General features: G+C 49.4%; 2 protein-coding genes across 9 annotated transcripts; one reads left to right on the plus strand and one right to left on the minus strand.

Annotated features, from left to right (window-relative positions):
* Nucleotides 1-518: 518 nt before the first annotated feature.
* Hagh (hydroxyacylglutathione hydrolase) lies at nt 519-25,889 on the minus strand. Of its 8 annotated transcripts, none has more exons than XM_037201548.1 (9): nt 25,651-25,889; nt 11,288-11,463; nt 10,689-10,753; nt 8,506-8,623; nt 7,472-7,580; nt 4,316-4,419; nt 3,875-3,976; nt 1,194-1,273; nt 519-775 (listed from the first exon to the last, which is right to left on the minus strand). In XM_037201548.1, the coding sequence occupies exons 2-9, from the start codon at nt 11,393-11,395 to the stop codon at nt 676-678; spliced, it is 786 nt and encodes a 261-aa protein (XP_037057443.1). In that variant the 5' UTR covers nt 11,396-11,463; nt 25,651-25,889; the 3' UTR covers nt 519-675. The 8 variants fall into 8 exon arrangements, with proteins under 8 accessions (XP_037057443.1, XP_037057441.1, XP_028710435.1 ...); XM_037201546.1 differs by lacking the exon at nt 25,651-25,889 and adding an exon at nt 15,481-15,668; XM_028854602.1 differs by lacking the exon at nt 25,651-25,889 and adding an exon at nt 13,888-14,145.
* On the plus strand, nt 14,426-15,685 carry Fahd1 (fumarylacetoacetate hydrolase domain containing 1). Its single transcript, XM_028854605.2, has one exon. It carries the CDS (start codon nt 14,456-14,458, stop codon nt 15,119-15,121), a length of 666 nt encoding a protein of 221 aa, XP_028710438.1. The 5' UTR covers nt 14,426-14,455; the 3' UTR covers nt 15,122-15,685.
* Nucleotides 25,890-25,913: the final 24 nt, after the last annotated feature.

Below are 25,913 nucleotides of genomic sequence, written 5' to 3' on the forward strand. Positions count from 1 at the left end.
AGGTTAGAACACCTGTGTCCTGATCCACAGCAGGATAAAGTTCCAGGCAGCTGAAGGAAACAGGCCCCAGCAGAGCCAAGGGTAAGGTGAACTAGAACCTGGGGGCTCGGCCAGCAATGCCAACAGCAGGATACACATGCTGTGACAGGCTTGAAGGACGCTGACCTCACTCAGCACAGATCAACCGTCCTCTGGGAGTTTAGACCAGGCACCCCAGTCTCAAATTCCTCCTCCACCTGTCTCAGGGACCTCGGTGTCATTGGGCATCTGTGTCTGCTCTCTCCACTCAGACCTACACTACTTTAGCCGCAATGTGACCTGAGCATCCAGAGCCTGGGGACTGGACGGGCCACAGAGGCTAGAGGAGGAGGGAGGCAAAGCCAAGGAGAGTGCAGGCTCACTTTCTCCCTGAAGAGGCAGGAAGCCAGGGTGGAATGCCCAGCCTCAGCCCACTCTAAGAAGCTAGGTGCAAACTGATGTCAGGTGACCACAGAGACAATGTAGAGTCCATAAGCAGAGTTATGGGAATAAATACCTTTAACCTTTTCTCTTATAAATATGCATTAGAACATTGATAACACAAGCTAGGGGCCCTGGATTAACTTACAATAAAAGCAGACTAGATCCTGCACGGGCAGCAGGACAGTCTCTTAAAAGTCCCCGTCCCTGGGTGCCTCAGTCCCGGGGCACCTTGAACTGGTCCTTCTCCCTGCGGATGGCCCTCATGGTAGTCACAGGGTCCGACTCACCAGCATGCTGCTGCACAGACTTCTCCCTGCGTAGGCAAGAGATAAGAACAGGCTGGAAGCAGAGCCTGGGACATCCTCAGGCAGAAAAACAGCCAGGCCTAGGCCAAACAGGTCTTCCCAGCAATATGCAAATACCCACCCAGCCCAGAGTCCCAGAGCTTCACGGATCCTTAAAGAAGCTCTCCAAAAGCCACCCCTCATGGGTCATGGGTCCCCCACATCCTTGCCAAGATGTCAAGAAAAGCGTATCCTCACATTTATGGAACAAAGCCTGCCTCTTGGGTACACTTAATAAAGGTGGGGTGTGAGGGTCAGGCCTATTCACTTCAGACTGGTTTAGCCCTAGTTCATCTCTTTGCTGGGGGTGAACTTGGACAAAATCATAAAGCCATGAGCTACCACAGGAAGGGAAGGCCAAGAGAGGGCCCCGCCGCACCATCTTACTTCACTCTCATGAAGGGGTTATAGGTGAACTCCTCTGCCAGGGTGGACGGCACAGTGGGCTCCCCGATGGCATACTTCTCCTGTAAAAGACGCCACTGTCACACAGGGATCAACACGTCCCACCTTTCAATCCCGCAGTGATCTTTAAACTCAAGTCTGTCTTAGAAAGCAGAGCGAGAGAACAGGCAGTGCCGACGGGCCGGGCTCACGGGAGGGACAGGCAGATGTCCCCAGCTCTGCCCCCGAGAGTAACTGCTGCTGCCACCAGTATGCTGCCCCTGCCTGTGCTGCCTCTGAAGGGAAGGCAATCCTGTCTTCATACGGGGAGCCAGCACACTGCAAAGATGGCAGCCCCCTCCCCACAAGAAAACGAGCATGAGGAGCCATGAGTGACTTGGGCTCTCGGCACAGTGTGCAGGGCTCACCCCGCTGCCAGGAGCTCCCACTAAGTGCCTGGAGAATGGCCAAGCAGTAGAGTGCTGGAGGGCACTGGCCACCACCTTGCCTGAGTGCCTTGCTCCTGAGTGCCACAGCCCACGGCAGAGACAATGCTAATAGAGCTGAGGGAAACCTGAGTTTCTAAGCCAGGGGGTCTCCAGGAGCTCTTGCCCGGCTAACATGGAGGCCTCAGGGACAGAGTGGAACAGCGGCTGCAGACCCCACATGAACCCTCCCTCCCTCCCTCCCTCCCTCCCTCCCTCCCTCCGCACCAGGACACACACAGCCCAGGGTTATGAAAGGGACCAGTAGCACTGACGGTTGGCTAGCATGCAAAGTGTCAGGAGCTACAAGGGTTCACAGGGGAACTTAAAACAGGAGGGTCAAATTTTCAAGTTTTGAAAATCAGTTTACGAGTTAAACATAACATTTGGCTATGCAATTCAGCAATTCCACTTTTAAACATATACCCAAGAGCAGAAAAGAAAAAAAGCATGAACAAAAGGATGCACACAAGCATTCACAACACCTTTATTCATAACCCTAAAAACACAGAAAAGCACACAGAGAGTTCACCCACAGACAATGGACGAACTCCTGCAGTGAGCCACATAATACAGGATGTACTCAGAAACAAAACCAGCTTTGGGGACAGGCCTCAGGATGAGGCTGAGCAAGAACGGGGAGAACTGAGGGAGATCATGATTCTGCTATAGGATAAGGGCGACTGGTGGGGCTGGGGAGACGGCTCAGCAGCTGCTGCTCTTGCAGAGGACCTGGGTTCAGTTCCCAGCACCCACACGGGAACTTGTAACCACCTGTGACTCTGATTCCAGGGCTTCTGATGGCCTCTTCTGGCCTCCATGGGCACTGCATGCATGTGATACACATAGGTACATGCAGGTAAAACACTCATACACAAAAAAATCAAACTAAACCTTTAAAAAGTGCCTTGCAGAGAAGAGCAGCAGTGTTCTCTAGCTTGACTAGGGCAGGGATTATGTAGATGTGCACTGTCAAAGTTCATCTAACTACAGATTTCATTCAGGGCATTCTCATGCATGCAAATTACCCTTAAAGTTCAGTTTGTCTGGCATTGTGAGGCTCTGGGTTTGATCCCCAGTTTTGATCCCCAGAGGAAATAAGGAAACAAAATAAGTTGCAGAGTGGTATTATGGTATGGACAGTGTGCATACAGTGTGGTCTTTATGTGAATATTAAATGCATATTCTAAGAATCAGGTATGAATATAGGGGGTGGTGGTGATGGTTTTGATATGCTGCCCAGGCAGGTCTTGAACTTGCAACACTTCTACTTCAGCTCTTCAGTAGGATTAGATATGTGCCACCACACCTGACTGAGCATTTGAATTTGTTGTTTTGAGATAGTCTCATGTAGCCCAGGCTAGCTAAGAACACACACTGTAGCTGAGACTGGCCTTGAACTCCTGACTCTTTTGCCTCACTTAGCCTCCCAAGTACTAAGATATGTCACCATCCCAGTTGAATTTTTTGGTTTTGTTTGTGTTTTTGAGACAGGGTCTCACTACGTAGTCCTGGCTGGTATGGTACTCAGAGTGTTTATGTAGCCTGATCTGGCCTCAAACTTGTAATTCTCCTGTCTCCCTGCCAAGTGCTGGGATTACAGTACACTCGATTTTCTAGTATGACTTTGTAAATCCCTTCCTGAGTTAGAAAGGATGCTGGACAGGTATTTATCTTAAACTTCAACGATGGACTTAGACAATGAAGCCCACTTCCTAAACTTGGCAGCAGAAGGGAGCCGCACCGGAACCTCCCAAGTATGCCCAGCTCTCACTGACGACATTTACAGTGAGTGACAGGGAAGCAGAGCCCTGGAGTCTAACACAGCCCTCAGCCCACTGCCTTGGGCTGTGCTGTGGTAGCTCACGGGTGCTGTCCTGGAGATAGCCCCTTCAGGTGAGATCCCCCACTGTCGGGGTGACTGCAGAAGCAGGTTCCTCACAGAGGGTCCAACTGACTCTCTGTTTGTATGTGGGGAATACAGCTGGACCCTGAGGCCAGAGCTCTGATGCTAAGATGTAGAGTCCACAGGCCGCACTGGGCCCTCCAGATGGACTTTGCTGCATGACCAGCACTGCGTGGGTGACACCCAGCTGCCATCTCCTCTGCAGATAGTGCTGTGTCTGCATCCAGCCCCTCGGGAAGGCACTGCACCATGACGGGCCCCGAGGACGTGCTCCAGGACTGGGTCCCACTCACCTTGGCCCAGGCCAGTTTCTCCTGGATGGCAGCATTGCTGGGTTCCACATGGCGTGCAAACTTGAGGTTGTTTATGGTGTACTCATGGCCACAGTAGACTTTCTGAAGAAAGAGCCAACACATGAGCTCTGAGTGATTAATCCACTCTTGGGAACCCTGAGGGTTCAGGGCCATGTCATGTCTCAGCCTGACGTGGCACCTCGTACAGGGCGCAACTAGAGGATACTGTAGGGACACACACAGATTAAGAACAAAAAACTGCTAGGGGATGGCTTTGCCTGCTTCCTCCTCAGCTCAGAGGGGAGGCCAGCGAGGGATCCACCACATACAGACCAGCTGTGAAAGCAGGGACAGTTCCTGGGCCTGAAGAGTGGGTCCAGCCTAAGACAGAGCTGCTTCCTGGAGCATGTGGGGCCTTTGGAAGAGGGAAGCATGGCCTACTGTGTCTGGAGGGAGCCGACCCAAGACTTCGAGCAGCGCCTTGTACATCTCGTCCGCAGTTCCTTCATAGAACTTCCCACAGCCAGCAACAAACAATGTGTCACCTGGAAAACACAACTGTGTCCTTCAGGGCTAGCTCACACCCCGGCCTTCTGCACCTGGTGCTAACCCCAAACTTACAAACAGGCACCAGAACATAACCCAAAGCCAACCACCACCACCACCACCACCACCACCGTTAGGCATCTTCACCCAACATGGCACAAGGCCATCCACAGCTCTCCGTTCGGCCAGCCTCCAGGTTCAACCACAGCCATTAACTCACTGTTTGGACCTGAAACCCAAAGCACCCTGGCCCGCTCTCAGGGCCCTAGTCCCACCATAGCTGAAATCATCACAAACGTAGTTCACTTCCCACCTCTTAGCAGCCCTCCTGGGCCCTTCTGGAATCTCGGGATGTCCCCTTTCTCCTGGCATCCATGTTCCGGATACTCTTTCCCTTTGTTGCTGGGATGCCTGAGGCACCCCTCTCTGGTCCCCAGACTAGCACTGATCTTGGCCTCACCCGAGCATCAGTAGGACAACCTGGCCGCTTCTGTTCCCTACGCACCCTGCATTTTCTGCTGTGGCCATTTTCTACTCATGGTGCGACTGTACACCTTGGCTGCCCCTTCCCGGGGTACCTGGCTCTGCTCCTGGGCCTCCCCGACTGCCATGAGGAGGGATCCCAAACCTGAGATCCTGAGCACTTTCTGTCCAGTCTGTGACCAGCACTGCCGCCTGCTGTCTCAGCGCCCAGCCAGCCTATCTCAGCCTAAACAGGCCTTATCCCACACCACAGCTGCAGAAGATGCCTGGCCCTCCCACCACACCCTCTCAGCCATCCCCGCCTCCCCTCCCTCCTCCTGTCCCCCTCAGATCAGCTGGCGTGGCAGCTACCTCAAATTTCCTGAGCTCCCAACAGTCCATTTTCATCACTGGGTCTCACTGCTGATGCCAGATCTCTCCCTTGTCCCAGAGCATAGTGTGTAGCCATAAAAATGACTGAAGAGACCTCACCCAACATGCCAGGTGCTGCCCACCAACAGTCACAGAAAGTGCAGGACATTGTGGGGTCTACATCCATGACACTCGGCACCTTCTACCTCCCAGGCCAGAGTCAGAGCCCCAGCCTCAGCTGGGCTCAGTGGTACGGCATCTGCCTACCATACACAAGGCCTTGGGTTCTATCCACAGCACGGTCAGATAGAATGGGGCTGAGGAGACAGGTTAGGTGGTAAACGCTTGCCTTGCAAGCATCGGGACCTGAGCCCGAGCCCCAGAACTCATGAAAAGATCCAGGCCGCCTTCTCGGCCAAGTTCTAGGCTGAGGAGAGTAGAGAGTGTTGTCCTGGTCTGCTTTTCTGTTGCTGTGAAAACCAAAACCAACTTAGAGAGGAAAGAGTTTACTTCATCTGACTGCCATGAAGGGAAGTCGGGCAGGAACCTGGAGGCAGGAGCTGGAGCGGAGGCCATGGAGGAACGCTGCTCACTGGCTTGCTCAGCCTGCTTTCGTAAAGCACCCAGGACACCCCTGCCCAGGGCTAGCACTGCCCACAGAAGACTGGGCCCTCCCATAATTACTAATCAAGAAAATGCCCACCAGACTTGCCAATCTGATGAAGGCATTTTTCTCAATCGACATTTTCTCTTCCCAGAACTCTAATTTGTGTCAAGTTGACAATAAAGTAACCAGCACAGCTGTACCCGGGGGATGACACCCTCCCTCTCCCTCTCCCTCTCCTCTGCTCTTACAGACACTGACACAGACTTATGCAGGGCACATGGCTATGCCAACAGGGCAGGGCCAGCTCCACCTCCACCTGGACAGTCATAAGCTGAGGACCACGATTATCAGCATCTTACCACAGCAGTACTGCAGTTCAGAAAAGCCCTACCAAAGCCACCAATCCCAGGGAGAACACGGACGCCCAGCAGAGATGCTGTGTTCATGCTACAGTTGGAGCAGGCGGAGCCTCAACACAAACAGGGCCCAAGGCCTGAGCATGACCCACACACTGCCACGAGGAAGACAATTCAGGGCAGGTGTGCTGCTTCACACCTGTAATCCCCACACTCAGGAGGCTCGAGCAGGAGGACTGCCACAAGTTCCAGGCCAGCCTGGGCAACAGAGACCCCCTCTGAAAACAAAACAAGGAATCCCACCCCTCCTCGCCCCACCCCCCACCAGCATGTTTAAAAACAAGCTCAGATTCCTGGGCAATTTCATGTTTACAGAACAGAGCTCCAAGTCTTCACCCAATTCCCTCTCAGTATTTACTGCTCCAGGGTTTCTCCCATCTGAAAGTGTGCTGTGACCTCATTAGGACATGCCGGCATGTCCCCCAGCCAGGCTCTGAACCCCCAGAGGCTGTCCCGGGACAGCAGCACATCCTCACACACGACATCACAACTCTGAGAGGCAGGAGCCGGCCCTCTGCGGCACACTCTGCTCCCAGCCCCCAGTCCACGCAGACCATCTGAGTGCCATTGTCGGAAGGCGGTTCTGCTTCCCAGGCTCCCAATCAGCACCTGCGTGGTTTTGGGTTTTACTTCACAAGGGGAAAATTCCTCTGATTTCTGGACAACACCTACTTGCACTGAGTGTGAACTGCACACAAGGCCCCAGCATGTGGACCACCCACTTCTGAGCCAGGCTTCTGGCTCTGCAGGGTCCCTGGGTGCATGTCACCCAGGCCAGGACTGAGGTACTGCCTTGTGCTGGCCTAACCCAGATCACAGGGCTCTCTACAAGGCTGCAGGACGGATACTTGGAACCCCTGGGGTCTTCCTCAGCCAGCCCCGCTCCAACCCAGGTCCCTTTGTTGGCTGCCAGAGATGGGGGTTGAGGTTGCAGGGTGGTGAACCTTGCAATGGAGGCATCTCCCTCAAACACCTGGTGCAGCGGCCAGGTACACAGCAGCCGCCCAGACTCAACCCACAGAGCACCCCTGCACTCTGCCTTTGAACAAACCCCAGGCTCCATCCTGGGGGCTGTGGCTTCCCTCTATGAGATGGGGGGCTGGAGAAGGTGCAGCCTCTGCTTCTGTCACACAGCCAGTGCCAAAGAGAGTCTTCACATGAACCCCCATCGCACCCCCACCCTCTCTGACTCACCCGTGAACACAGCAGAGGGCTCTGAGCTGCCTGGCTTGCTCACGAAGTAACAGATGTGTCCCGAAGTATGGCAGGGTGTTGACAGGCATTTGACAGTGAGAGACCCCACCTGAAACAGAGGTGCCGGGATGAGCCTCGACCACCAGCAGCCTTTCCAAAATGTCACAAGTGGCAGCGCTGCTGTGACGCCCCTTCCTGATCCTGAATACGCTTAGTCCAGACATTCTAGACACCCGCAGAGCATCCCAGGATATGGACAGGGAGGGGCCAAAGGAATCCGCTAAGGTGGGGCTCAGGTCATATGTGTCTGTTCAAGGATAAAACCCAAAGAGGCTAATTTTGTTTTTGCCTGCAGAACTGAGCCAAAGCTAAACCAGGCAGTTCCCCAAAACAGATACTTCTTTTCTGACTACCTCCCCAGCTCTTTACATCAAGTGTTCAAACCTAAAGCTGACCCAGTAATGCAGACATCCCTCAGACAGTCAGCAAGGCCGACACTCTGCACATCTGCGGCCTCTCTCTGCTCACGCTGCTCACATTCTGACCAGTTTCCCCAAATGTCCTAACAAAGGCGGATATCTCCACACAACTCCACTGTCACATCCAAGAAATCCAAAGGATCCCAGAGGCCTTACTGAACTCTCCAGTCAACTCAGAGACCCACTCTATGGTCTTCCTGATGTCCAGTCACACTTTGCAGTTGATTTTCTCACTATGCTCTTGCTTTTTTGTTTGTTTGTTTTTTCGGAACAGGGTTTCTCTGTGTAGCCCTGGCTGTCCTGGATCTCACTCTGTAGACCAGGCTGGCCTCAAACTCACAGAGATCCGCCTGCCTCTGCCTCCTGAGTGCTGGGATTAAAGGTGTGCACCACCACTGCCTGACTTCACTATGCTCACAAAGAGAGGTCTGTTCAAGCAACGCTGAGACAGGCCTAGGGAGCCCTTGCCTCATCAGCCCCCGTTCCAAACGATGCCTGAGGACCTATCGTCCTGGCATGGCCTCCCGAGAGCTCTCCCCGGGGCTCACTCTGTACCTGCAGTGTGGAAAGGTGTGTGACTTTGTGCGTCAAGGCCCCAATGCGGTCATCACCTCCGTAAACCTTCAGTCCAGGCTGCAGTTTCACCAGCTTCTCATTCCCACCAGCATGGTCCCTAGAAGTCAAGCAGGAGGCCTAGGGTCACCTGATGAGATGGAGGGGCTGCTCGCTTGCCTTTAGCCCCTGACCAAATGGAATTTGGGCCAAAAAGCAAATTTCACTTTGCCTATACATTTTTCAGTAGAAACAGGCAACCAGGAACCACTTTTTACCTGCCATTTGGCAACACTGTAAACAACGTTCCCAGGTGTCCAGCACGCCCCTGAACAGAGAAGGCTGACCACATACAGCTAGAGCATGGTTCCATGGAACCTGGAGAGTTGAACGGAAGCCTCACTCTTACCACACCTCCTGAGGTGAGGGATTGGGCACCAAGGAGGGGGTGGGGGTTGGAAAGTTCCCTCAGGTAATCCAAAGGCGCATCCCAGTTTCGGTCAACACTACTGAGCTATTCTGCAAACTTCTAGGACCATGATACTGCCCACCTGAGGGAATTTGCCACCACAGGACAGCCAGGGTGGTGGCACCTCCTAGAACTGGGGATTCCCACAGTTCCCCAGGGAGTCCTTTTGCCTTTTAAAAAAGTGAGCCACAGAGGACAGGGCCATGGTACAGGCACAGACAGGAGAATCCCCACACTGTGAGTCCCCCTCAGCTCCAAGATGGGCATGGGAGACACCTGTCCCCTGTCAGTCCCTTGGATACTTCGCTCCAGAGTCAAACAATCCATGGAACAGCAGGGCTGTGAGAACAGGGAGGAGCAAGTGACCCGGCTCTCTGCTCCACTGCCTCCAGGATGGGGATCAGACACAGGCCAGGGAGGCCCTTCGCCTCATCCCCTACCTTTCAAATGTCGTTACCAACAAGCAATAACACAGCTTGATCGTCCTTTGAGCCGCAGGCCAAACCTGTAGCTCAGCCTTGGGCTGGACGATGACATACACGTGGGAAGGTGATAGGAAAGCCAGAATCCTCCACGTTTTCAGGAGTTACTGAGGTGGAAGAGAAAACACGGAGTGTGGGGAGTGTTCGACGGCTGCAGGGCAGACGCCCCCAGACCCCCAAAGGTGGAAGTGTCAGCAGCCGGGAACCCAGGGAAGGAGCCTCAAGAAATAGAGCAGCGGTAATGTGTAGCACAGGCCAAGGCTAAGGTAAACTCCCTGTCCCCGGTGCTGAAGCCTCACGCAGGCCCTCAGGCCTGGCTAAACCAGCCACAAAGACAGTGACTGAGCGGCTCAGCTCCAAGCTTTGCTTACATCAGGGGAGTCAGTGGGAGTTCCCGGCTCCGACATACCCCAGACCAGGTCAAAGAGAAAGGCTCTGGCTTTCTCCGTGGAGTCGTTTAGAAAAGAAAATCGAGAGCCTAACAAACATTTCTTCTACCTTTGAGGAGCCTTAAAAGATCCAAAAAGCAACTTCTAGGCCAGCCAGAGACCCTGGCTCAAAAATAAAAAACAAAAGAATAACACAAGTCAGGAACGAGACTTTGGGCAACACTATCCCAAAGCCCCAAATTCGAGGGCAGCCTGTGTCACAGAGTGAAATCCCATCTCAAAACACCAAAACCAACCATACAACAAAAGCCAATCAACACTTCTGGAAACAGCCTTCCCCGCCCCCAAAAGTCAGGGTCTCACAGCCTGGAGCTCACTATATAGACTGGTGAGCACTAAACTCACAGAGACCCACCTCCCTCCATCTCTCCATTTTGTTGTTTTTTTGGTTTTATTTGTTTAAGAAATACTAATGCCTACCTACTCTTCTTTTCTCTGACATGGAAGGATGCCAGCACCACTTTTTATGAGCCTAAGATATGTGAAAGGCAGCCATTGGGGGTCCTCCTGTGACCAGAGAAGCCTAGCTTTAAAGGGGCAGCAGTGGACACTTGTGCCTGAGGATCTGTCCCTAGCCTCTGTTCCTCGTCACACGTCACAATACCTTACCTGGAAGTCGCTGCATTAGCAGAACCCAGAGGTCAATGGCCCAAGAGGAAGAAGGAAGGAGCCTTGGTGTGTTCTTAGAATCCTTCCCTGCTCAAGGCTCTGCCCCTTCTGTGTACAGTGACTTCCCCGGGGAACAGCAGGTCCCACCCACAGGGACATGCACAGCCTGGCACTTACCAGTGGTGGTGAGTGGTGAGCACTGTGGTCAGCTTTACACGGTGCTTTTTCACAGTTTCTATAACCTACGGGCACGGGGGAGGCAAAACAAAGGCTCAGTCACACTTCTGGTCCTGGTTCACCTGCCTGCAGAGGGGGTGCCCAGCCTCCTCCCACCCCGACGACTGACCACATTCCAGACAACAGGCAGGAGCATTTCTTTTCTCTCCATCAACCTAACTGTTCGGTGCCACCCACCACCTCCCTGAGCCCGGGCAGCTCTGACTGAGGTCATTCACAGCACTGGAGCGGAAGCATGGCGGATGAGTAGGCTCTCGGGATTCACACCCGTCCAGGCACAAGGTTTAAAAGTGTGCGTCAGGCTTGCCGCAGAGGCCTGTGGTCTCTCCGACCCTTCTCACTGCCCCATCTACCAGCAGCTAGACACAACTTTGTATTGAGTGAACTAATGTCCACTCAGCGTCCACAAAGCTGTCAAGACCCTGTGGCTGTAACCCACATGGACGAAGGCAGGGTGCTGGCTGACAAGGCACGGGGAGCCAACAGGAGACACACACACACACACACACACACACACACACACACACACACACACACACCTTCTGGGGTTGCACTGGGTCTACAATGGCAGCCTCCTGGGTGTCCTCATCAATGACCAGGTACATGTAGTTGTCAGTCAGGGCAGGCAGTAGCTCAACCTTCATCATGTCTTGCTCCACAGTCAGACTCTTTCTGAAGTCTGTGTGATACAGTAAGATTCCCAGTAGGGCCTGACCTGAATAAACACACAGGAGAAGGGGTTGGGGATTTAGCTCAGTGGCAGAGCGCTTGCCTAGCAAGTGCAAGACCCTGGGTTTGGTCCTCAGCTCAAAACAAAACAAAACAAAACAAAAACACACAGGAGGAAGCTCAGTTCTCTACAAGGACAGCTTCCCAAGACTTCAGGGCAGCCATACCCCTTCCACCCAGTGCTTTGACGGCCTGCTTTCCCCAGCTCCTGTGAGGGAATTTCCCATTTCACCACATCCTCCAGGAAAGCGGAGGCTAAGTAACTCAGCCTGTCGCAGATACGGAATTATTTTGGGTTTTTTGAGGGAGGTGCTTTTTAGGTTTTGTTTGGCTGCTTTTTTTTTTTTTAAATAGTTCTCCTTCTATATCCCTGTATAGCCCAAAACTCACTGTGTAGTCCAGGCTAGCCTTAAATTCAGCAATCCTTCTGTCTCAGACTTTTTTTTTGGCAGTGGAAGGGACAAAATCCCAGGAGTTCACACATGCAAGGCAAGTGAGCTACACTTCAAGCTAGACCTGGAATCCTGCTATTTCTTTTCAAGAGTTCTTACAGGCTTTCCTACCTGCCTGTGTGTGACTCAAACCTAAGGAAGGCAGAATGAGGCACAGAGCAGAGCGGCTCACTCTCCAGTCACGGCCTCAGCACTAACAAGAGTCCAATCCTCTGGACTTCCAACCGTTCTCAGGCCTCTCCCAGATGAGAAGACAGAGTCTTATACTAAATGGCCAGCATAAAGGAAAACACACACAGTGCCAGCTCCTGGAAATAAGAAGCTGGCTGTCTGAGACTCAAGCATGAAGGACACAGAACAATTATTCAAGCAAGGACTGTCCTGGGGTGCGCCGAGGAGGTTGAGGGACTGAGGGACAAAGGTACACTCGACTCCACCCAGTCAACAGATGCCAAATATTCTCAGTGGTAAGACTCTCATTCAACCTGAAAACACACCGGGCCTCCAGAAACGTTTTCTGTCTTGGTTTTAAAGAGGGGGAACCACACAAGGTGGTAGAAGACTATGGCATTCTGACTCTCAGGAACCCAGAAAACAACAGCTTTGACCTGTGATAGCTGATACTATCAACTCAAATAACCATGACCAGCAAAACTAACCAAATGGCACTGTTTGTTTTGTGGTGCCCCGGGTGCCCCAGGACTTTAAGCACACTAGGGAAGTGCTCTGTCACTGCATTAAACTCCATTTCTCCTTTTAATAGTTATCCCTCTATAGCCCTGTATAGCCCAAAACTCACTGTGTAGTCCAGGCTAGCCTTAAATTCAGCAACCCTTCTATCTCAGCCTCTTTTTTTTTTTTGGCAGTGGAAGGGACAGAATCCCAGCTGGGCATTTTCCAGACCCTTCTCCTCATGTTCAGCAAAATAAACATTTCTGTAAGATCAGGTTTCTGTAATCTCTGAACTCCCTAAGCCCTGGCACTGTCCAAGCCCATGGGGGGCAGAAGGGTGGAAACAGGTGATAGGAGCCCGTTTATGTATTTCCTGGCAGAACACGGCAAACACTGTATGGCTAAATAACATTGTTATTAGTGCTCACCCCACTCTAGGTCCCCAAAGAGCCTGATTGTAACCTGGAGAAGATTCGATAACTCCTAAAGAAGGAATTCACCCACCGAGGGCAGCTCCAGAAACCTTTTTCCTAACCCACCTAGCCTGACACTGCCCAAAAGATGCTCCCAGGTCCTTAGTTTGCAACTAGGGACATTTTGCTTGAATTGAAGTCACAGCTCTGCAGCCTGTGTTGGAGATCAAATCCACGGACACGTTTTATTTTGCTCATAACATTCTTTAAAACTCAAGACTTTCAGAGAGTTGCCTCTTCTCACCGGGCGGGCTTCGCAGCACCTAATGCTGAGCTGCGGACTCCCATAAGCGGCGCTGCCCAGCAGTAACTGTATCCTCGTCTAGCGCTGCGTTCAGCAGCGACACTAAGGGGTATGAATTCCTTAACTGGAGAGACCTGTACTTCTGGGGTTCTCAACGAGCGGGCTTCTTAGTAAAGATGGACCGAGCACTTTGAATCACAATTGCTTTCAAGTTCCCTGCTAGCTGGACTCAGGACGGCCAGCTCCGGGGTGCTGGCAACCAACTGTCGCCACATCGGCTGGACACCAAGAGGAAAAGCAGCTGGCTTAGAAACTGAGGTCGCGACCCCAGAACTGGAGTCCTACTCCGGCCGAGTAGGAGCAGATGCTCGCCCTCTGCCCCGGCCCTTGCCAGGGCCACTCGTCCATGCCAGCCGCCTACGCGACGGCCCTCAACACGCCGGGCCCCGCTTCTAGACCGCCCGGCGGCGGCGCTCAGCACCTGCGCCTGGAGACGGCGAAGGCTCGCCCAACCGACGTCCGGCCTGCCAGCACCGGGCCGCGCCGCGTCAGCGCCCAGACACACTTACCCAGACCGCGGCGCGCGCAGGCGGCTCCCAGCGCTGACAGGCTCTGGACGCACCGCGGCCCGAGACCCAGCACCATGACCCACCGGGTGCACAGCCGGGTCGCGGAGTCCGCAGCACCAGCGTCGTGGGCATCAACACTGGCGTTGGCGACTGCAACCAATCAGTGTCCTCCTCGCATTGCTCCCGGCCAACCAGCTCCTGCACTTTACCTAAACGCCGCGCCCTCACTCCAACCGTGCCCGCCCATAGAGCTCACAGCCAACCAGGCGCTGTCTCGCGCCGCCGTGCCGCCCCCAGCCAATCAGCAGCTCCTGCCCCAAATGTTCCCTACCGTGCCCTGGCAGCCTTGGCCCGGAGACCGGGTCTGGAAGTAGGTGTAGACGGTGAAGGGAGGCCGAGCGGACGCCTCCTGGTCTCTTCCGGGCCGTTGCCCTCGCGCAGAGACCTTTAGCTGCCCTCAGCGTCCAGCTGCTGCGCAAGCAAGGGTCGAACAGCGTCCTAAGGCAGCTGTCCCCTCGAGGCCGCCGTAGACCGGGGAGTCAACGGTCACGTGACGCAAGGTTGTACCATGGCTTCCCCCAAGCCACTGTCTCGCTTCTGGGAATGGGGCAAGAATATCGTGTGCGTGGGGAGGAACTACGCAGACCACGTCAAGGAGATGCGCAGCGCGGTGCTAAGCGAGCCTGTGCTGTTCTTGAAGCCGTCCACCGCGTACGCTCCCGAGGGCTCACCCGTGTTAATGCCCGCTTACTGCCGGAACCTGCACCACGAGGTGGAGTTGGGAGTGCTCTTGGGCAGGCGTGGTCAAGCCGTCCCCGAGGCCGCCGCCATGGACTATGTGGCCGGCTACGCCTTGTGCCTGGACATGACTGCCAGAGATGTGCAGGAAGAGTGCAAGAAGAAGGGGCTGCCCTGGACCCTGGCCAAGAGCTTCACGGCCTCCTGCCCTGTCAGCGCCTTCGTGCCCAAGGAGAAGATCCCTGACCCTCATGCCCTAAGACTGTGGCTCAAGGTCAACGGTGAGCTCAGGCAGGAAGGCAAAACATCATCTATGATCTTTTCCATTCCCTACATCATCAGCTACGTTTCCAAGATAATAACCTTGGAAGAAGGAGACCTTATCTTGACCGGGACTCCAAAGGGAGTTGGGCCAGTTAAAGAAAATGATGAGATCGAGGCTGGAATAGACGGGGTGGTTAGTATGAGGTTCAAGGTGGAAAGGTCAGAGTACTGAATGTTCTTAGAGAGTGTCAAAAGAGAAGGGAGACAGAAGCAAGTGGAGGTAACTAAATGACAATCTTAATGAAAATCTAACAATTATGTGATGAGATTGCTAGGTCTATATCGAAGAAGGTGGATTCTTAAAAACAAACAACGTGACCTAAAAAGACTGGGATGGGATTAGAAATGGGAATAACCAAGGCAAAGGATATGTGATGCCTCCCTAGAGGAGATGTGTTAAACTAAACTCTGAGAGGCTGTAGTTTTTGTCTCTAAAACTGAACTGAATAGACTTTTCTGTAAACCATTCTGAAGTCTCTAGCGAAAAGACTTGAAAACTGCAAAGGAAAGTAATTCATTAATGATACTAACCTTTAGAATGCTGTTTATACAGAGCACTCCAGTTGATTCTTAAGAGGGAAGGCACTTCGTCCCAAAATCAGATAAAAGTTTTGTTAATCGAGCAATTGGTGAAGTCCTGCCTCGTTTACTTTGGTTATATATGTTGGGCGGTGGCTTCTGAGTTTGGGAGTTAATTTTGAAACTGTTTTCCAAATAAACACTATTTCTTGTGTGACCGAAAAGTGTACTTTCTTTCCCAGTGGGGGAGGGGCGCTTCTTCCTCTGGGGCGTCAGACTTTGACCTCTGGCTCCTGAGCACCGAGCTTTAACTTATTAACAGAGTGAACCAGTACCTTCATTATCAATCAAAGGAAGAGGCCCTAGGAAACTGACAGGCTGGAAATGCTGCCTTTGGTCTTGCCTGCACCCTTCCCTGATTAAAAAGCCTGTCAGGATTCCCAGCACAGCTTTCAGAGCCCAGTAGAGTTGTAGAATTAAGCAGAGGATACATAGTCTGCTGGCCCCTTTCAGGAGGCCTGTTATATCTCTAGTAATTTATCAGCACTGCTAGGCATTATGCCAACCATAGTTCATTCCATATTCCTGTGCATTTTGTGTTTTTTAGCAAAGCTGTGAGATTAGTAATGTTATGTGTCATCCTGATGACAATGTAGACTTAGAGGCTAGGGCCAAGTTGTAAAGAAATTGTCACAAACTCAGAACCTGAAGTTTTTTTTTTTTTTTTTTGTTGTTGTTTTGTTTGTTTGTTTTTTTTCCCCCAAGACAGGGTTTCTCTGTGTAGCTTTGGAACCTGTCCTGGAACTCACTCTGTAGACCAGGCTGGCCTCGAACTCACAGAGATCCGCCTGTCTGTCTCCTGAGTGCTGGGATTAAAGGTGTTCACTACCACCCGTCGTCAGAACCTGAAGTTTTAACCACAGTGTAGGTAGTGACATATAAGTAGATACATAAGAAAATTTGAACATTTATTCTTTGAGCCCAAGGCCTAATTATGATTTATTATATTTGTTTAATAAATACGATTTTTTTTAACAGAGTCTCATTTTTGTAGCTCAGGGTGACCTTGAACTCATGATCCACCTGACCTAAGTTTTCCATTATTTTATCCTTTAGTAGTTGATTTAATTACTTAGCAGTCAATTAATACAGATGAGTTAGGAGTTTTAGATAAGAAAAAGGAACAAAACACCTTAAGGTTCATCTACCCAGAGAGTGCCAAAGTTAAACATTTGGTATAAATTCTTCCAAATCTATATGTGGATATTATTATAAGTGGAATTTGCTTCCACATACTTTTTTTTTTTTTCTTTTTTGAAATAGGGTTTCTCTGTGTAACAGTCCTGACTATTCTGTAACTTGCTTTGTAGACCAGGGTGGCCTCAAACTCACAGAGGTCTGCCTACTTCTGCCTCCCAACTGCTGGGAGGCCCTTTTTTTTTTTTTTTTTTAAAGACAGGGTCTCACTATGTAACTCAGGCATACCTCATAGTTTAGTCCTCTTTCCTTAGTCTCCTGAGTGCTGCTGAAATAACAGATATGTGCCACCACCACACAATTTCCAGCCTGATTTTTACACTGCCTATTGTGACTTCCACTTCAGTCAGCACCCTCTGCAATATGGTTCTCATTGACTACGAAAGACTCTAGGTCAGTCCTCTGGTTTTAGATGTTAGGATTTGCTGGTGGAATCAGCACATTGTTAGTCCCTGATTCCTGTGGCTGGGTTCCCTAAGTCAAACACTGAGCTCAAAGGGTATATCTGCCTATATTGAAAGTGGACTGTTAATCTAGCTAGTGAGTACAAGGTCCACCTGAGAAACGCCTACCAAGTTGACAGACCAATTAAGCAAGCTGAAGGCACAAGCTAGTGCTCCGAATGTACAGTGCCCTTGGGGTCAATGTCTACCAAGCAACAGAATAGTTTTGTCACAAACATCTGACATCAGCATTACAGGTGTAGCACACAAAGTCCTTGGATGCAAGAATCGAAAACTGGATCCAATTCCCTCAATTCCTGAGCTGTTAAAGTCACAATAACCCTCACACCCAGAAGATACATATTCCTTCAACTTACTTTAAATAATCTATGAAAAGGTTGAAGGATTCATCTAATGAAGTCAAATTACCCTTCAGTAGATTCAACAACTGTAATTTTCAGAGGTAAGAGATGAATCAGAGGTTAAGAGCACTGTCTGTTCTTTCAGAAGATCCAAATTTGACCCCCAGCATCCACATGGCTGCTCACAACTATCTGTAACTCCAGTCCAAGAGAATTTGATACCCTGTGATTTCCTTGGGCACTGTATGCACATGGTGCACAGACATACAGGCAGGCAAAACACCCACACACAAAACAAAAATAAAACAACACAAAATCGTTGGCCAGTCATAGTGGTGCATGCCTTTAATTCCAGCACTTGGGAGGCAGTGTGGTCTACACAGTGCGTTTCAGGACAGCCAGAAATACATAGATTGTCTCAAAACAAAAACCAAAGAATTGTCATTTGCTAATCACACATAAAGTAATTCCGTAATGTTAGTCTATGCAGATGTCTTGACATCTGTTACAAGTGATTTTTAATGTACTGAAGCACATGCCTTTAATCCCAGCACTCAAGAGGCAGGTGAATCTCTGTAAGTTCAAATCCAGCCTACTCTACACAAGGGAGTTCCAGGCCATCCAGAGCAACTTAGTAAGACCCTGTCTCAAAAAATAATAAAAATTTCAGTGGGTATCTATAAAAAGTGAGCATTAGGCCAGGCTCAGTTCACAGGCCTTCAATTCCAGCTACTCTGGAATAACTATGAGGATAGCAAGTTCAAGATCTATCTGAGCTATACAGTGAGTATACAGCCAGCCAGTGCAACTTAGTGAGACTGTCTCAAAATACAAAATTAAAAAAAAAGAAAGAAAGAAAGAAAAAGAAAAAAGAAACAGCGGAAAGTGGGGGAGAGGGTTGTTGAGAACTTACTTAGTGATGAGGTGTTTGCCTAGTATTCATGAGGTCATGGGTTTGATCCCAGCATCATATAAACAGAGCATGCCTAGCACTTGGGAAATGGAGGCAGGAGGATCAGGAGTTCAAGTTCATCCTTAGCTTCATATCAAATTCAAGTCCAGACAACATGAGACCCTGCGTCACAAAAAAAGAGGGCTGAATATATATAGTAGTTGCCTATCACCATCATGTAGAAAACTGTAGGTTCCATCCCCAGTACTGGAGGGGGAAAGTATTATACATTCACTTAATGTATTATGAGCATCTTTTCAGGCTAGTGAACACAGATGCATACTCAACTAATTTTTTTTTTTTTTTTTTTTTTTGGTTTTTCGAGACAGGGTTTCTCTATGTAGCTTTGCGCCTTTCCTGGAACTCACTTGGTAGCCCAGGCTGGCCTGGAACTCACAGAGATCCGCTTGCCTCTGCCTCCCGAGTGCTGGGATTAAAGGCGTGCGCCACCACCGCCCGGCTTCAACTAATTATTTTTCATTGGTGTATATTCTTCGAGCATGTGTCCCAGAAGCAGAACATAAGATGGATTGTTGTCCAGGTAACTTTTTCAAGGGGTACTCTCAGGGGGACAGTGAAGGAACCAGAAAGGGCAGAGAACAGCCCCTATGAAGCAGGTGGGAGAGAACTGGAGTGAAACCCAGTGGCAGATGACTCCCATTGGAGAGAGTACTAAAGTAGTCTGCAGGGTCCTAGTGCACTCTGCCTCCTTCAGGGCCTCATCAGGCATCACTGCTCTTCACAGAAACCAGGAGATCTCGGCAAACTTGGAATTAATGGGAGCCAGGTGTGGGGCAACATTCTCCACAGGTTTAGTTTCTGATGCTTAAACTGTTAGACACAAGACAAGGACTAGTTTTCAAACACAACATTGAACTCTTATTCTTCAGGGGAAAACGAGGCTATGAAACTGATTAGCTGGTTTACACTTAAAGTTTTAGGTACATTTTGTCAAAAAGAACGTACAAATTTGTACTTGACAAGTGTTACATAACAATTTCCTCCAAGATAAAACACTCCATCTTTATGGAAGCCCCTTAATGTTCTAAAGTGAAGTGTAAAAATTCAGTTCTTCAGAGAAGCTAGTTAAAATCTCAGGAAATAAACAACTCAGTAGTTTCAGGAAGTCCCTGAAACGGACAAGATGTCTAGACCCCTCTCTTCTGAAGCTTATATAAACAGTAAGGACTGCTATGAGATATTCTTAGACATAATGAGATGCTTAGAAGAGTCTCAGACCAGCTGAACTTTCTGGAAGAGACAGAGACCCCTCTGGCCCCAGTAGTTCCAACTTTGAAGGGATCTTTTAGTTTCTTGGGGGGCAGGGCAGGGCAGTGCTGCTTGAGAAGGTCCTAAAGGAGGCAGGCTGAGCTGCCTGGAAGAGGCTCAGACTCTCCAGCCTGTCAAACTGTCTGCAGTTCTCCAGTGAGCTCCGGGATTCCTGCTTTCGTGCAGCCTCACCCATGCTGGAGTGAGCTTTGGTGATGCAGATGTCTGGCTCATTTCTGCTCCACTAAGTGACCTCACACCTACACTCCTACAAGTAACCCCATAAAACTCATTGGCTCATCAAGTTGGACTTTGGTAGTATCCCTATTTTGGTCTGCCATCGGTTCCCTGTCTGGGGTGAGTAGATTTTTGAATAGTGTAACACAGCATGAAAGTTTCAGAATGCCTCTCCCAACCCTACAAACTCTAGCCAAGGCCAAGTTCCATGGCTAGGTGATAACTTGCATCTCTTTAAACAGCTATCTGCTACATTTATACAAATGATATTGTAGCAGCTGCATTATCAGGTTGGTTTTCTATTTCCTTTCAGTATGAACAACAATCAAATATGCAAAACTTTTGTCTATTTTTTGTTTGTTTGTTTTTGGAGACAAGGTTTCTCTGTGTAGCTTTGGTTCCCATCCTGGAACTCACTTTGTAGACCAGACTGGCCTCGAACTCACAGAGATCTGCCTGGCTCTGCCTCCCAAGTGCTGAGATTAAAGGCATGCACCACCGCTCAGCTCAACAAAATATTATATACCTATTTTTAAAAGAGATTATAAAGCCAGGTGGTAGTGGCAGCGGCGGCGGCAGGGGCAGCAGCAGCACCAGCACCAGCACAGGCCTTTAATCCCAGCAGTTGGGAGGCAGTGACAGGAAGATCTCTGTGAGTTCGAGGCCAGCCTGGTCTACGGAGGGAGATCCAGGACATGCACCAAAACTACACAGAGAAACCCTGTCTCGAAAAAACAAAAAAAAACCCAAAACCACCACCAACAACGAACCCAAAAAAGTAATTATAAGTGTCAAAATATATTAGGAAAAATTTATACAACAAAAATATTACTGTGATAAGGACTCAACAATAATTGGTATTTTTTGTTCAAAGACTAAGCACATAAGGATATGTACTTTGCAAGAATTAACCTGAGTTTTCCCAATTGCCATGAGAATTTGTAATTAAGAACCACAAAACAGGGCTGGAGAGATGGCTCAGAGGATAAGAGCACTGACTGCTCTTCCAGAGGTCCTGAGTTCAATTCCCAGCAACCACATGGTGGCTCACAACCATCTACAATGAGATCTGGTGCCCTCTTGTGGCCTGCAGTCATACATGCTGTATACATAATAAATAAATAAATCTAAAAAAAAAAAAAAAACCACAAAACAAGCTTAGAACAGGAGGCCTGGGAATGGCAGCTGGAGCTTGAACCTACACCACAGAGCCTGCCCACTCAGCTACCTCTGTTTCTACCTCTGTCTGAGCTTTTATGTCCTGTCTGGGAAATGGACAGAATAATTCCCCTCACACATATAAGATGATACCAGTAAAATGCTATTCCTAAATTATATAAGAAAGATTCAGAACCAGGCAGTGGTGGCTCATGCTTTTGATCCCAGCACTGGAGAGGCAGAGGCAGGCAGTTCTCTGTGCTTTTGAGGCCAGCCGAGTCTACAGAGCAAGTTTTAGGGTAGCCAGGACTACACAGAGAAACTCTTGAAGGAAAAAAAAGATTCAGTAATGTTAGGTAGCTATTAATATTATAGCAATGTATGGGGCTGGAGAGATGGCTCGGTGGTTAACAGCACTGGCTGCTCAGGCAGCAGACAAAGTTCGGTTCCCAGCACCCATATGTCAGCCCACAACTGTCTGTAACTCCAGTTCCAGGGGATCTGACGCCCTCTTCTGCCCTCTGCAGGCACCAGGCATGTGGGACACAGATATACGTGCTGGTAAAACACTCATACACATAAACAATAAAATATTAAAAATAAAATATATAGCAAATTATGAACTGGGCATGGTGGTGCATGCCTATAGTTCTAGTACATGAGAAGTGGAGGCAGGAGGATCAGAAGTTCAAGGCCAGCCTAAGACAAATAGTGAATTTGAAGTCAGCTTAAGTGTGCACGCACGCGCGCACACACACACACACACACACACACACACACACAGAGTAGCAATTTAATACCTAGAAATGTATCTCAAGGCAATGATTAAGTACATGTATAAATGTTTCACTGTTCTTTATAACAATAAGAAGTAGAAAACAACTCCTCTTTTGTTGTTTTGTTTTGAGATAAGGTCTTTCTATGTAGCTTTGGCTGTCCTGGAACTCAACTATGAGACCAGGCTGACCTCAAACTCACAGAAATCCTCTGGCCTCTGCCTCCCAAGCGCTGGGATTGAAGGTGTGCACTACCACACCCCACTAATAAGCACACACTTTACAAAGAGGTCACACTATAATATGCCTCACACTTAATTTATTTTAGGGACACTTAATTTATAATAAACATTTTCTTAAGTCACTAAATATTCAGAAATATATATTTTTTGAAGACTGAACAATACATGTTTTATTAATTGATCAATTAATTCATTTTTCCCCAGCCCAATCACAGGTTTCCCTTCCTTCCTCCTCTCCTCCCAATCCCTCCCTTCAGCTCCCCCACCCCATCCACTCTCTCTCTCTCCCTTCCCTTCAGAAAAGTGCAGACCTCCCATGTATATCAGCCAGTCACGGCATGTCAAGTTGCAGGAAGACTAGGCACCTCTTCTCCTATTAAGGCTGGATGAGGCAACCCATCAGGAGGAAAAGGTCCCAAGAGCAGGCAACAGAGTCAGAGACAGTCCCCGCTCTGTCTGCCGAGAGTCCCACAAGAGGACCAAGCCTTATATTCTTAATGATTATATTTCATTATATGAGTATAGGACAGTGAGTATAATCAATCTAATACCATTGCACACTTAAGATGATTTCTAATAGGGATGTGGGGTACATGCCTTCAGTCTCAGGACTGGGGAAAAAGAGACAGGCATGTCTCCAAAAAATTATATGTTTGTATTACAATATTATAATTTATAAATGATATACTCTATTTAATATGGATGGAAAGATAGAAGACAGTATGCAGGAAGGACATACAAAAGTGTTATTTGTCAGCACAGGCATGTTCAGAGAAGCAAAGTTCCTAACAGCCCAAAGGTTAAAGAAACTCAAATGTCACCAGCAGATGAACAGATAAAGAAAGTCCAGCCAAAGAAATGTTTCTCAGCTCTACGGAAGAATGACACACGTTACAGCATGGGTGAACCTGAAATCATTACACTAAGTGAGAGCAGCCAGTCACACTGACAAAATCCTGTGGGACCCACTCAGGGGAGGTGCCCGGACCAGCCTAATTCACAGAGATGAGATGTAAATCCGAGGTTACCTGAGCTCTAGGGAGGGGAGAAGGGTGGATTGTCTAATGGATGACATTGCAGTATGGGAGGAAGTAAACAATTCTGGAAAGGTAGTGAGCACACACCATTATAAACATGCTAATGACACTAAATGGTATATGTAAAATTGGTTAAGATAGCCAGGTGGTGGTGGCACATGCCTTTAATCCCAACACTCAGGAGGCAGAGGCAGATGAATCTCTGTGAGTTCGAGGCCAGCCTGGTCTTCAGAGTGAGTTCCAGGACAGTCTCCAAAGCTACACAGAGAAACCCTGTCTCGAAAAAAAAAAAAAAAGTTAAGATTATGAATTTTATGCTATATATGTTTTATCAGAATATAAAACAAAAATACATTTAAAAACATGATTCATAAACTAAAAAGTGTGAGAGATTATAGTCATCCTGTTCTATTATCTATTATTTTCTGTGAAAAATATAAAACTTGATTAAAAAAAATAGTCATGAAATAGCCCAGGGTTCCTCAGGATAAAGAATGCACACATACATAGATGGAATTTCTGCCATGTATTGTGAATGAAACAAATAAACTCACCACAGCATAATCTACAAAAGGAAAAGTTGTCTAATTACCTAGTGTGAACCCTATAGCTTGGCAGAAACCAATCCCAGGAAAGCAGTTCATGGGGAAACAGATGAGAAGCATGGGGAAACCACGGGTGTTTGGGGAAGCAGACAGGAGGCATGGGGAGATCACGGGTGTCTGGGGAAGCAGACAGGAAGCATGGGGAGACCATGGGTGTCTGGGGAAGCAGACAGGAGGCATGGGGAGGCCATGGGTGTTTGGGGAAGCAGACAGGAAGCATGGGGAGACCATGGGTGTCTGGGGAAGCAGACAGGAGGCATGGGGAGGCCATGGGTGTTTGGGGAAGCAGACAGGAGGCATGGGGAGACCATGGGTGTTTGGGGAAGCAGACAGGAGGCATGGGGAGACCATGGGTGTTTGGGGAAGCAGACAGGAGGCATGGGGAGATCACGGGTATTTGGTGCTGAGGTGGGAATATTTCTTCTTTGCATGCCTGCATTTCGGCCAGTCTACAAGTGAAATTTCAGATATTGGTTGATTTTGCTTTTGATCTTAGTTAAAAGGCAATTCCTGACTGATTTTGTAAACTTAATCACATAAATGTGTAAGTTAAACCTAAGACACATCTTTGATTTGGTGTGGCTTGTCACTAGGCCTGGCAGATTCCTATACCACCAGCAAAGACCTGCACCTAGGTGACAGTTCAGAACCATGACTGAGAGATAGGGTCACCTTGGTTGTGAGCAGGTAATTTAGAGCCCTCTGCTGGCCTCACTGGTACTCATCTGTCCCAGGGAACAGCATTGCCAGGGCACCCAGCGGGGGACTGTCTCTATTATGTGGTGGAGACTAGTGGTGAGGCAGCCGGAAGAGCTGAGGGCCACTGGCACAGGAACCAGACTGGTGCTCACAGACCTGCCCTGGCCCAGAAGCCTCTGAGTGGGATCCAGGGAGGGGCACCATTGTGGTTTGGGTCAAAAGTGTTTGGTTGCCCCTATTGGACTTCTGGGAAGTGACTGGATCAAGAGAGCTCTGACATCATCAGTGGATTAGTCCATTCCGGGTCTGTTGGGAGGCACGTGAGACTGAGGCCACAGCCAGGCATAGTGATGCACCTTTCTAATCCTAGCCCCTGGGAGGCAGAGACAGGAGCATCAAGGAACCTTCAGTACATAGTAAGTTCAACACCATTCCTATAATCTCAGTACTCAGGAGGCTGACACAAAAGGATTGTAAATTCAAGTCAGCCTTCATCAGGAAAACCTTCATCAGCCTTCAACAGGAAAACCCTGTTGATGAATACAGAGAGAGAAAAGGGAACTCGGAGATGGAACCCAGCAGAAGGAAGAGATCCTTGGGGCATGTTCTTAGGACCCTTATCCTCTCTCTGCTTCCCAGTCTCTATAAGGAGAGCAGCTTTGCTCTGCCACATGCTGCCAATCCTAACATTCAACCTCAAGTGAAAGCAATGGGCGAAAGGCTAATGTCTGGTTTATAAACCAAAGTAAATCTCTCCTCCTTTAAGTGTATTTTTTGGAATTTTATTACAGCAACAAAAGCCGACTAACAAGCCCATGCCCACTGGCAGCAATAGCAGATGTGAATCCTGCTAGGGCACTCTCACTTCTCTCCTCCCAGCCAGACTGCTCCAGCTCTTCATTCTTCCTTCTTGTCACCCTGATGACTCCCTAGCTTACACGATCCACATCTCCCTCCTCAAAGAGAACGGGAGAAAGCACTTGATCAGTTCCTCTTGCCCGTGTCCATCAAGTCCTTCACTACCTCATTTATTAGGACATCTGGCAACCCTCCACACGACTGCACATAGTGAAAACCACAGACAACATTAGATAAGGCACACGTACCTTCCAACACCAGCTTCATAAGAGAGTTCATGTACTCACTTTTCTGTCTGTGTCCAGCCCTGTGCAGGACAATGGGTCAGATTTGAATTGCAGTCGGTGCCGAGCTAGGGTGGGTCTTACAGAGGGGCTGGTTCCTGAAACAAGTAGCTCCGATCGATCGTGTGGGGCTGAGCACTGTGCCCTGCGCTGCTTCAGAGAAGAGTAGGATGAAAAGCAGCTGCCACCCTTGTGTCTTGAGAAAATTCTCTCTTCAAAGTTCCTCCTTCAGACATCACTCCTGCAGCTCTTGAAGCTCGTCTCCT

The sequence above is a fragment of the Peromyscus leucopus genome, chromosome 8b, assembly GCF_004664715.2.
Source record: "Peromyscus leucopus breed LL Stock chromosome 8b, UCI_PerLeu_2.1, whole genome shotgun sequence".
Lineage (NCBI taxonomy): Eukaryota > Metazoa > Chordata > Mammalia > Rodentia > Cricetidae > Peromyscus > Peromyscus leucopus.